Raw genomic sequence first — 13,878 nt, 5'->3', positions numbered from 1 at the left:
GTGAAACTGCTTGGAGGTTGACCTGACATATTGCTGGGAATGGAGCCACGAGTGTCCATTATTAACAATCTCTCCACCCTCCCTTAAATACAATGCTGTAAATCCTAAGGATATTCAATAATATAATATATTTACTAAATCTATACTAATATTATAAGAGAAATGTAATTTTGTTGAATTAAATAAATTTTGCATTTATGAAATTGTTTCACAGTTTGCAAAAAGTTACATTATGCTTATAAATTACGAAAAATAATGTCTGGCACAATTCGTCTTAATGGTTTCTGTACGTTACAATAGATGGCGCTGTTTGTAATTTATCAGATATGTCATGAATAAAACTACGTTTGCTAAATATTAAAGAACCAAATGTTTAGCATTAATGTGCGTTTAACCGAATTGTTTTATTTCTAATTTGTTAAAATGTTAATGTTTAAATATGTACTTAATTAGCAGTGAAACTGACATTTTTTTTTCTCAAATACCTACAATTTCGATGTGCTTCTAGCTAATCTACCAATTGATTACAAACTTTATCAGTGGTCGTTTATTTATCATTGTTAAGTCCGTGGTTATGCCGGTGTAGTTTTCGCGGTATGAAATCATAATTTCAAGCGAGCATGATGGCGTTAGACAGACTGATATGGAATATTGTGATCGATTTCCTTACCTTAGGATGTGGTAAGTTATGTTTTTAGTTCTATTTAGAATACTGCGTTGACTATGTAACTTATATTCAAAAATTTTTGCATTTTATCTACATATTATGTGTATGTCCTTACCAATCTGTCAAAATTTATTGTAGACGACACAAATCCCTTTGTTTATGTAATGTTATGATGAATTTTGATGAAATGATGATAAAGGAACCGTAGTAGGTTCCTTTATCATCATTTCATCAAAATTAAAACACACCTGAGTAGAATGGCAAGCAAGCTAACGGAACGGCCCACCTGATTGTAAGTGATAACTGTCGCCTATATAAATATGTGTATGAACATGTAAATATATGAACAGCGCTACAGACCTCACGTCATCATGTGACGACTGTGATACCCCTTATATGCAGCCAGAGATACACTATTTAATTTCATTTATGTGCTTCAAACGAAACTGTTTAGATACCAAACAAGTTGTTACCAAACAACTGTTTAGATACCAACAAGAATCTAAACAGTTTCGTTGATTGCTCAAATATGAGAGAGATACCCACGCTATAATTTTTTGTCTGTCTCGTTAAAGTCAAATCATCTTAAGTACTAATATTATAAATGCGGGAGTTTGTGAGTGTAGATCGATGGATGGATGTTTGTTACCCTTTCAGGCAAAATGTACTGAATGGATTTCATTAAAACTTTACAATAATATAGTTTATATATAAGAATAACATATAGGCTATTAATTACACGCGGGTGAAACCGCGGGCACATTTAGTCCGTAATAAAAATTAAAAAATGTTGATTTTTATAGGTTATTGATATTATAATAGAGTAAGTAAGTTTCAACGTCACGCTGATTGAGTTTTCCTTATTGGTCAAGGTTGTAGCTATACGGTGGTTTGGCATTCAATCAATTTCTGTAACAGTTTTTTATAATGATAAAATGAATCACTCGACTACATTAACGGTAAACGCTGGCTAAGTGTCATTTGATGAGGAAGATGAAGTTAAGTCAGTCCTCGTCCACCATGGCGAATAGTTTGGTTGGTGGTGGTTTCTAGAGGGAACCGCGTCGATCGCTTGATCCACCAAACAGGTTGCATTATAAGCTGTTTTCGGTTTAAAGGTTTAAAATATGACAGTGACATTACAGGGTTGGTACCTACTGACGTAGGTATAACACCTTACTTCTTGGCAAAATTGCAAAACAAGATGTTCACCGTCTGTATTACTTGATGACGTACCATGTACAGTGATGTTCATAAAAATGCGAGGGTTGCCACTTTCAATCAGGTTAGCTGGACCTTTTTGCCATTTTATTATAGGTGCTACTAGGTACATAATGAAATGTATTTCTTAAAAGTTTACATAACTTCTGTATAGAGTCGTGTGTCCAGGGAACTTCCCTAAAAGTACAACTCGACAATCAGAATAGTAAATATACATTATCTTCGGAAATACCCTTTAGATATTATAGACACGTAATCTATAGCATATATGCAGCACCTAATCTATCAATACTACACGCTTAAGTATTTCCATATAATGCTTTTCTTTCTACAATATTCAGTCTGCGGACGCTTCAAGTACTGTTAAAAAAAGTAACATTACACAATCTTTTATTTTTATTGTCATCGAATTTTCGAAATTCAATAGGTCCCAAAGATATTAGAGTAAATTAAATTCCCATTTAGTATCATATGCTTTTCTACTGTAATAATTCTGCCATTTAGGCAGAATTATTAATATTGGCAACAAACTTTTTAATATATCTTATCAAATTACAATAAATAACTTACACGTCATTTCCTGATTGGCCTCAAATCGATTGTATGGAATAGAATGATTCATTATAATAGCTTCATTAAAATACCCTTATCTCGTGGTACAGTCCGCGTGAGTCGTCATTGAAGGAACTCCTATAATGTCACTATCATATCTCATTCTTCACAGTGGCGTAGCTACCTAGGGGTTAGGTGGGGCAGTGCCCCGGGGCTCTCAAGCTCAGACGGCCCTCGAACCCTTACCTGCAAATCTTGATAAAAATTTCTCTCATTTTCAAAATAAATATGACAGGTTGCAACCCGACTTTAATCATGGCAACTCAGCTGAAAGAAATTCAAAAGTTATGCCTTCGGAATTCCCCTAAATTCTTTCTGTGGGTTGGCAGTGTTGTCAATTTGCGGATAGCGATATGTGCGTTTTAATAAAACTGTAATGTAGTAATCTAACTACGTCACTGTTTCTTCATACAGATGCCCAACTTACAAAGCAAGTTGACGTATACATCTTTTCTCATAACAGTTTTTTATAATGAGAACAGTGGGACGGGGATTATTAGGAACTATCTGTCCCGCGACTTCGTCCGCGTGGAACGAACTTTATATTTCTAAAACAAAAGAATTTTTCTAAAATAAAAATAGTCATTTGTCGCTTATCATCCTTCACTGGTGCCCCGCCAGCGTAAACCGATAGCGCAGGCTGGCGTACCATTCCATTATCATCCGTAAAAAAAATATGTCACGAGGCGCTAACAGATCTAATCTCATTTTCATCAGCAGTAGTTGTACAGCTGGTGGTCGCAGCATACAGATAGCGCATGAGGGGGAGTACCAATCCATTCGCATAATAAATAAAGAAAAATCTAAACAGTTTTTACAGATAAACTATAATGACTGAAAGAGTGATATTCTCTCAATTTGATTATTCTATATGTCAACAAATACATTTCATACAACTTACACTTAATCAATTAAGATATTAACATAAATAATTGTAAATAATGATTGGTATGATTCATCAATCATTATATATATTATTTACAGTTATATAGAATGTTCTCTTTTCATTTAATTACGACGCAACTAAATATCAATAATTAATTACAAACGATAATTATTTGTAATTAATTAGAGGTGTTGGATAGGAGTCCGGTATAAAATTTACAGCTTTTAGTTTGCTTTTTAATAAACATATGGTTGCTTTTTACTAGAAATCTTTGTTAAAGGGGATGGAATTGAGAGTAATGATAACTATAAGATGAACAGGTGTTCTTTATTTAAACCATAGATTCATGTTAAAGGGGATGGAATTGAGAGTAATGATAACTATAAGATGAACAGGTGTTCTTTATTTAAACCATAGATTCATGTTAAAGGGGATGGAATTGAGAGTAATGATAACTATATGATGAACAGGTGCTCGTTATTTAAACCATAGATTCATCATTGGTTTTTTTAATTGATGAATAGGAAAGCCTCTTTCTACGGTAACGGTATACGAAGGCGTCGGGTCTCCAGTGGAGGATTATAAGAAAGACAAGAAACTCTGTTGTTATTTTTTTAAGAGCAAATTTTCTTATTAATCTTATGTGTCTGTAATAGTCCTCGATCTACAATAAATTAGTCGGCAACGCGCACGTGACACCGCTAGTGTTTCAGGCGTCCATAAGCTACGGTAACCGTTTACCATCAGATGGGCCGTATACTTGTTTGCCACCTACGTGGTATAAAAAAAACTACCTACTATATATGACTTCATGCGTCACAGTTGCCTTACCACTGTTGCTGTTGACTGTGTTGGGAGAACCGCACGAGCGAGGGTACTTCCAGAACGATGAGTCCATCCGTCTACCGCTAAAACCTGAAACGGTGTCTGAAGGGGCACTGGCCGGCGGTGGTTTCGCTATTGTCATTGTTTCCGTAAGTATTTGCCATTTGTTATATTCCAGTTTGCCAGATCTTTTTTCAACCTGTCAAAAGCAGAATGCTCTGAATTCAACAGATTTTTTTGTGAACGTTGTATGATATTCATTATAACATATAACTAAAATAACGTGTCGGTGATCTAGCGGTTAAGCATATCGCCTTACTATTATCATGTCGCGGATTCGATTCCGCCGACTATTGACAATCTAACTATTGACAATCACAACTACATAATAAAATACAATCAATGACGTTATATGTTCAACATTCATATATCGTAGGATTTATATTGCTTTGTTTAATTCCGTTACCATTAGCATGTGTGAGACCACAAATATTTATTGCATAAACCTGACCATCGCTACTGGAAGGGTTACGACATTTTTTATTGGTAATTAAATTCTGAATATTATTGAGTCTATATCTATATTTTGACCCGTGTTTCTCTTAACAGGGTATCATCAGGCATTGCATAGAGTTCGGATATAGCTTGAATCCCTAGTGCTGACTGTTCGGCGACCGAAATACGTCTTGAACTACGCAAAATAATACCCAATTCGATAAAATATGAACTTCCATATGTTTCAGATAATAGGAATTGAAATGTTCCGAGATAGACGGGGAAAAGGAATTGGGGAGAAGTATATGTCAGGCGCACTGGTGCCGGGCTGGGTATGGGAAAGCTATAGAGCCATTGGAGTGTACACATTCGGGGCTGCCTGCCAGCAACTATCTGCGAACATGGCCAAATATATACTGGGGAGATTGAGACCACATTTTTATGATGTAAGTTCATTATTTAAATACATATACATTCTTTATTGCACATATAATCCGTAAATAATATGATAAATAAATAAATAGCTTGTGTTGTCTAGTACCCACACTAGACAACTGATATAAATGATTAGATTTTTTTTTAAATACATACATGATATACGTAGGAAACACCCACAATATAGAGACATGTGAGCAAATATGGACTTATCCCGAGAAGAGATTTCTACCAGTCAATCTAAAACAGCATAGGCGGTTGAGTGCGTAATAATTGGTACAAAAAGGAGTGTCAAAGTTACTAAATAAAATACGAATTACAATTAGCACAGTCTAACACATAAGTACTATAAACATAAATAGTTACATAATACATACAAGTTAATAAAGATACATATCATATAATACATAAACATTCCATCATAATAACGTAATAAATAATGATAAAGGTAATTATTCAGTAGGTAATATAATTTCAATCGTTTCTTGAAGGAACCAATAGACGGACTCTGCTGAATATATAAAGGGAGTCCTTTTTTTATTTATTTATTTACAGAAATATGTATAATGGTTCGTGTATAATGGCCCATAAATTATATATATATATATATAAATATCCCCTTGGGCACTTTGTGGCTCAGACGTGCCGTATAGGTAGTTTTTTGTTGATCCATTTTCACTTGTTGATCCGGAGGCCTTTTGTTGATCTAATGCCAGCTGACCATATATAAATGTTGATCCGTTTTGAGCCACAACTGTCACGACGAGTAATAATAATAATTAAGCGATTTATACACGATTTTATACAAATCCACCTTTTTGGCATACGAGCAGTTCTTGATCCAATTCAAACGGGCCAATCAGGGTGCAGCATTTGCCAAGGGCTTCCTCATTGGCACGTTTGGGCTACTACATTATGGCTACAGTAACTTAATAATGTCTAGCTAGTATTTCAAAAATAATAGTCTACCTAATCTAAATATTTATAGAAATCAGTCTGGAGTAACGTGACTCCAGATCAAATCTCAATACTTGTTATTTTTTGGACGGGAAACTTCTTACAACAACAACGTTCACAACGTTCTCTTTATTCGCTCTACTGAGCGAATAAAGAGAAGACGCAACGGCGGATCCAGGGGGGAGCGTCATGGAGGTCATGGGAGTCATGGGGGCGTCATGACTCTCCCCCCCCCCCCCCCCCCCTTAGCCCAGGACTTAGGTAGACCACTAATTGAACTAAAAAATAATGAAATTTTTGAAGCAAATTTTTTTGCACGATCGGAGTGTTGGTGCAGTAGTATTAATTATAATTAAACATTGTTACTTAAAACATAACAGTTAAAGTACTATAACACTAAAAGCAAAATAGGTATTTTCAAAATACTTTTTCAAAATAAATTACCCTTTGAGTTTTTGTCCAAACCTCAGATATTTTATTTATTTTAGGTATATCAATCATTACATAGTATAGCATAGTATAGTCTGTCTGTCTGTCTGTTTGTTCCGGCTAATCTCTGAAATAGCTGGACCGATTTTGACGGGACTTTTATTGGCAAGTAGCTGATGTAATAAGGAGTAACTTACGCTACTGTTATTTTAGAAAAATAAAATAAAATTTTCACGCGGACGAAGTCGCTGGGGCCAGCAAGTCTATAGATATACCGAGATTTAATATTTAAGTTGCTATTATGTCGTTGACAAAATTTTACTGTAATGTTACTATTACGTTATCCTACACAATTTGTATTATTTTGGATGAATAAATAAATAAATAAATAATAATCTATACATATAAATAAAATTGGAGTGTCTGTTTGTAATATTGAAATAACCGTTTTTTACTACATGCATATGAATATATATAAGGTACATATACCAAAATAACTATTTTTATAATTTTAGTCTGTCTGTCTGTCTGTCTGTTTGTTCCGGCTAATCTCTGAAATGGCTGGACCGATTTTGACGGTACTTTTTTTTGGCAGGTAGCTGATTTATAAGGAGTAACTTAGGATACTTTTATTTTAGAAAAATAAAGTTAAATTCCACGCGGACGAAGTCGCGGGAACAGCTTGTTTTTAATAAAAACGGTTTATTTGATAGAAAAAACATCTTTTTTGTGGTACTTGAGAATGTTGAAGCCTGTTGTTTGTAATATTGAAATAACCGTTTTTTACTACTTGCATATGAATATAAATACGGTACATACACCAAAATAACATATTTTACAATTTTTGTCCGTCTGTCTGTTTGTTCCGGCTAATCTCTGAAATGGCTGGACTGATTTTGACGGGACTTTTTTTGGCAGGTATCTGATGTAATAAGGAGTAACTTAGGCTACTTTTATTTTAGAAAAATAAAGTTAAAAACCACGTGGACGAAGTCGCGGGAACAGCTAGTGTATAATATATTAGAGATACCTACGTGTTTTTTTATTGATGACTAGCTGTACACGCGATTTCGTCCGTGTTGAATTTAACTTTATTTTTCTAAAATATAAGAAGTTAAATTCCACGCGGACGAAGTCGCGTGTACAGCTAGTTGTCGGTAGTCTAGCGATTTAGCTAGCACACTGCTTTGATTCCTGCTTGGTGGTCGAGGGTTCGATTCCTCGCACGCTGCAAACATTTGTATTCATGAGTATGATTGTTTGTAACGGTCTGGGTGTTTTCTATGTATAGATAATATATATGTATTTACGAAAAAAAATCTTTGTATTTATATCAGTACCCATAACATAATCTTCAGCTAGCTTAACTTGTGTCTAGATGAAGCTGTGTGAATTGTCCTGAGATTACTATTATTACTATAATAAATCTTTTCAAATCAGCCGATGTTTATTTTTGCCATAATACGTGCTGTTACCATGTGATAACATTACGTACGTACTTATTACTGTTTTAAATGTGATGCGTTCATTATTTATATTTCCTTTGAATTAAAGACAAATGTATATATATATATATATATATATATACACTTGCTCACTTAGTTGATCCAGCCACGATCCGTAGATATTGCTGATTCCACTATCTCTCTCTTTCTACCACTATAACGGTAGCGTGGCGGAACGGCAACATGTTGCCGTTCCGCGTTCTACCACTATCTTTGTATTCTAATATGCGATGTTGCCGTTCCGACCGAGACCATGCATTGTTGCCAAACGTATTCGTCGATAGTAGTAGATACCTATACTCGATATATATTTTTTCAACAATTTACTGCAATAGTGAATCCGTATCGGCAAAATTTTTTAAATGCACAAAGATTTTTTGGCTCTGAATATATTTAAAAATCATTTACTTGTGTGTTGATGAATTTATATACTAGTACATGAAGTACCTAATACTTGTTTTGATTTGAATAGGTAGCGATATTATGAATTTATTATACGTAATCTAAAGATTTTGACGAAATAAAAGTAATTAGTTATCTGTTAACCTTGACTTCATGCTGGCACCAGTATTATCAGATGATGAACATACTCTTCGAAAACTTACAGCAGAAATATCGTGTTTGGACTCATTAGATAGGTCTCGATGAATAGAGTTTAAAAAACTTAAAATAAATGGTAAATTAGAAATAATGTATAAATACTCCTTACGTAAAATTCAACCACTTTAAACTTAATAATAATAATAATTAGGAAAAGAGAAAAGCTATACACGCACTGAAAGTAATTGATGCCTTCCACACAATATTTTCAGTATTAAACAACTCTGTTTGTTCAGTAAAAGTGTAAATACACTGGTAACCTTTAATCATATTTTATATGCAAACATTACATATACAAACCCTAAAGTTTTATTTCAGAATAGCCAGTAGTTTTCAAGAAATAAGTCTTTGAAATTGTACGTGTAACTTATATATATACTAGTTTTTTCACCATAACAAACAACACCAATATGGCCTAGTTAGTAGTTTACCTGTGTACCAATTAATAATAATAGTAATCTCAGGACAATTCACACAGCTTCATCTAGACCCAAGTTAAGCTAGCTGAAGATTATGTTATGGGTACTAGACAACTGATATAAATACAAAGATTTTTTTCGTAAATACATATATATTATCTATACATAGAAAACACCCAGACCGTTACAAACAATTTAATAATAAGTTAATAGTTTAAGAAGTACGTACGTAATATTATCACATGGTAACAGCACGTATTATGGCAAAAATAAACATCGGCTGATTTGAAAAGATTTATTATAGTAATAATAGTAATCTCAGGACAATTCACACAGTTTCATCTAGACCCAAGTTAAGCTAGCTGAAGATTATGTTATGGGTACTAGACAACTGATATAAATACAAAGATTTTTTTTCGTAAATACATATATATTATCTATACATAGAAAACACCCAGACCGTTACAAACAATCATACTCATGAATACAAATGTTTGCAGCGTGCGAGGAATCGAACCCTCGACCACCAAGCAGGAATCAAAGCAGTGTGCTAGCTAAATCGCTAGACTACCGACAACTAGCTGTACACGCGACTTCGTCCGCGTGGAATTTAACTTCTTATATTTTAGAAAAATAAAGTTAAATTCAACACGGACGAAATCGCGTGTACAGCTAGTCATCAATAAAAAAACACGTAGGTATCTCTAATATATTATACACTAGCTGTTCCCGCGACTTCGTCCACGTGGTTTTTAACTTTATTTTTCTAAAATAAAAGTAGCCTAAGTTACTCCTTATTACATCAGATACCTGCCAAAAAAAGTCCCGTCAAAATCAGTTCAGCCATTTCAGAGATTAGCCGGAACAAACAGACAGACGGACAAAAATTGTAAAATATGTTATTTTGGTGTATGTACCGTATTTATATTCATATGCAAGTAGTAAAAAACGGTTATTTCAATATTACAAACAACAGGCTTCAACATTCTCAAGTACCACAAAAAAGATGTTTTTTCTATCAAATAAACCGTTTTTATTAAAAACAAGCTGTTCCCGCGACTTCGTCCGCGTGGAATTTAACTTTATTTTTCTAAAATAAAAGTAACCTAAGTTACTCCTTATAAATCAGCTACCTGCCAAAAAAAGTACCGTCAAAATCGGTCCAGCCATTTCAGAGATTAGCCGGAACAAACAGACCGACAGACAGACAGACAAAAATTATTTATTTATTCATCCAAAATAATACAAATTGTGTAGGATAACGTAATAGTAACATTACAGTAAAATTTTGTCAACAACATAATAGCAACTTAAATATTAAATCTCGGTATATCTATAGACTAGCTGGCCCCAGCGACTTCGTCCGCGTGAAATTTTATTTTATTTTTCTAAAATAACAGTAGCGTAAGTTACTCCTTATTACATCAGCTACTTGCCAAAAAAAGTCCCGTCAAAATCGCTCCAGCTATTTCAGAGATTAGCCGGAACAAACAGACAGACAGACAAAACTTGTAAAATATGTTATTTTGGTGTATGTACCGTATTTATATTCATATGCAAGTAGTAAAAAACGGTTATTTCAATATTACAAACAGACACTCCAATTTTATTTACATGTATAGATGTATAGATTAAAAAAAAAGTAACAGTCATAAGGCTAGTCGTATGCCTAATATATATAATAATGTAATAAATTCATTTAAACAGAAATTGCGGGAACATTATTTAAATTTGTAACTTTTTTATTGTCCTTCTCCTTTTCTCACATCTTTCTGTTATATCCATATAGTTCTCTCTATATTTTCTGTTTTTCTTACTTTCAATTTGAGACTGTACTTATAATTTGATTATCGGATCATTATGTATGTATTTATTTATACATTTATGGGTTATATTTACATATATATTTATGTATGTATATTGTTATTTTTTTATAGAAATGTATATTTTGCTTATCTTTATTATCTTTATAAATCTTTTTTTGGCATTTCTTATTTATATTAGTGCACCGCCAATAATCTTTCGCTGCACCACTCATGGTTGCCTGGTAAATAACGCGGCAAAATATTAAGTCCGCCACATGTACAAATTTTTTTGTGCATTAAAGTTAAAGAAATAAAAAAAATACAATACTGTTTAATGAAAATGCGTATTGTCTAGTGCTTTGAGATGTATCAAAATAAGGTCAACAAAAAAGTCCGTGATGGTATATGTCTATCTCTTAAGGATAACCAACAATAACCATTTTTTATCTTTTACATTTTACGGGAATTTTTTTATCGTATGTTTCCCTTAAAATCATGTAAACTATGTTATTATGTCATAATCTAAAGAAATAATAATATTTTATAGTGAAATATCCACTATAAAATACCAAAAAGTAGCAATGTAATTCGTTACGCGCGAATCAGGTGTTATAAGGTCAAAGGTCGGTGCACCCCGCGTATTTGATAAATAGTGCTTCTCTGGATGTCTTTAAGAGAAAATGGCAGTATGTACGTGTATATGTCACACACAAGTCCTTAAGTGTTAAGTTTTTCAAATGTACAATAAAGAATAAATATTTTTAAGTACAGTACTTACGTACATTAATATAATACCTACTTTTTACTTGTATCTATTGTTATCAAAATTAAATTATAAGTTCTTAACTTGACCACGACTATATGACCCTCTCTTGGCGCCAAAACGAGTGAAAAAATGAACAGCATACGACGACGACGCAGTACCTATAGAGTGGAGCAACTGCTTATTCAGTTTTATTCAACTATTTAGTCCCTCCACCGTTACAATGAATGGAGGCGGATATTACAATGTACGTAGCATTGGGAATATAAAATATCTATATTAGGTATAATAAATTCATAATTGATAGGCCGTTACGGTATCAGAGCCAGTCTTCTTTCTTTGTTTATGTACTGTTAGATGCGACAGCGACTTTGTTTTTATATTACTATGTAATGATTGATATACCTAAAATAAATAAAATATCTGAGGTTTGGACAAAAATTCAAAAGGTACTTTATTTTGAAAAAGTATTTTGAAAATACCTATTTTGCATTTAGTATTTGAAATACAAAACACAAAACTATTTTTGTTTTTAGAGTGACATTTCTATGAATTCACTGTCGATAGCGAGCGGTGCGATGGAAAAAGATAACCGTTTATAAAAATATAATAAATAGCCCTGGACAATTAACACAGACTGATACTGAACTGATATAAATAGATATTTTTATTTTGTAAATACATATATAATATACATAGAAAACACCCAGACTGATGAAAACAATCGATGACCGATGAGTACAATTGTTTGCACCGTGCGAGAAATCGAACCCGCGACCATCGGATGTAAAGCGGTGTGACCACCGAGGCAGTCGAAATATATAAATAATCTTATGAATTTAATTTATTCTAATTTGTTTGTGTGCGCGGGGTGAGGTGTACGGTGCTCCCCCCTGCCTCCACCGTTGCTGGAGCTTGCATGTATGGAGCATTGCGAATATAAAATATCTAGATTAGTAAATTCATAATTGATAGACCGTTACGGTATCTATATATATTCGGATTAAAATAAGTATCGCAGTAAGGACCAGTATATAAAGTGATCAACACAATTAATTGATTTTTGAAATATATATACAGAGCCAAAAAGTCTTTGTGTATTCAAAAAATATCTAATTTGTTTGTGTCCGCGGAGTGCGGTGTACGTGCAGGGGGGACCCTGCCTCCACCGTTGCTGGAGCTTGCATGTATGGAGCATTGCGAATATAAAATATCTAGTAATATTAGTAAATTAATAAATTCATAATTGATAGACCGTTACGGTATCTATATATATTCGGATGAAAATAAGTATCGCAGTAAGGACGAGTATATAAAGTGATCAACATAATTAATTGATTTTTGGAATATATTCAGAGCCAAAAAGTCTTTGTGTATACCAAAAATTTAGCCGTTCGGAGCCATTCAGTCACGAATTATTAGTAAAAAAAGTGTCGAGTATATCGTACTATCGACGAATATATATGGCCACATCGCAAAATAGAATGCGACGTTGCCATACCGCCTGAGATATACGCGATAGGACTCAAGTTATTCAGTGTAAAAGGTGGAATCGGCAAGTGTTTAGGTTGTGGCGTGATCAACAAAGTGCCCAAAGAGGTGTTTATACACTATCAATTATGAATTTATTAATTTACTAATGTAGATATTTTATATTCGCAATGCTCCATACATAGTAACTCCACCGATGCAGGGGGGAGCACCGTACACCGCACCCCGCGCACACAAACAAATTAGATATTTTTTGAATACACAAAGACTTTTTGGCTCTGTATATATATTTCAAAAATCAATTAATTGTGTTGATCACTTTATATACTGGTCCTTACTGCGATACTTATTTTAATCCGAATATATATAGATACCGTAACGGTCTATCAATTATGAATTTATTAATTTACTAATCTAGATATTTTATATTCGCAATGTTCCATACATGCAAGCTCCAGCAACGGTGGAGGCAGGGGGGAAGCAGGGGGGACCGTACACCGCACCCCACGCACACAAACAAATTAGAATAAATTAAATTCATAAGATTATTCATATATTTCGACTGCCTCGGTGGTCACACCGCTTTACATCCGATGGTCGCGGGTTCGATTTCTCGCACGGTGCAAACGTTTGTACTCATCGGTCATCGATTGTTTTCATCGGTCTGGGTGTTTTATATGTATATTATATATGTATTTACAAAATAAAAATATCTATTTATATCAGTTCAGTATCAGTCTGTGTTAATTGTCCAGCGCTATTTATTAT

General features: G+C 33.6%; 1 protein-coding gene across 1 annotated transcript in view; it reads left to right on the top strand.

Moving 5' to 3' along the window:
- Positions 1-447: 447 nt before the first annotated feature.
- The window catches only part of LOC131852864 (putative phosphatidate phosphatase), a 31,504-nt gene continuing 18,073 nt past the window's right edge, over positions 448-13,878 (top strand). Inside the window, exons 1-3 of the mRNA XM_059203601.1 lie at positions 448-681; positions 4,209-4,360; positions 4,955-5,152. Of these exons, the coding sequence (XP_059059584.1) occupies positions 621-681; positions 4,209-4,360; positions 4,955-5,152 (411 nt within the window). The 5' untranslated portion in view covers positions 448-620. The remainder of the gene's footprint in view (positions 682-4,208; positions 4,361-4,954; positions 5,153-13,878) is intronic.

This window comes from Achroia grisella, unplaced genomic scaffold (genome assembly GCF_030625045.1).
Source record: "Achroia grisella isolate CSIRO2021 unplaced genomic scaffold, CSIRO_AGI_Agris_v1 utg869, whole genome shotgun sequence".
Classification (NCBI taxonomy): domain Eukaryota; kingdom Metazoa; phylum Arthropoda; class Insecta; order Lepidoptera; family Pyralidae; genus Achroia; species Achroia grisella.
This window is presented reverse-complemented; position numbering and strand designations above follow the sequence as displayed.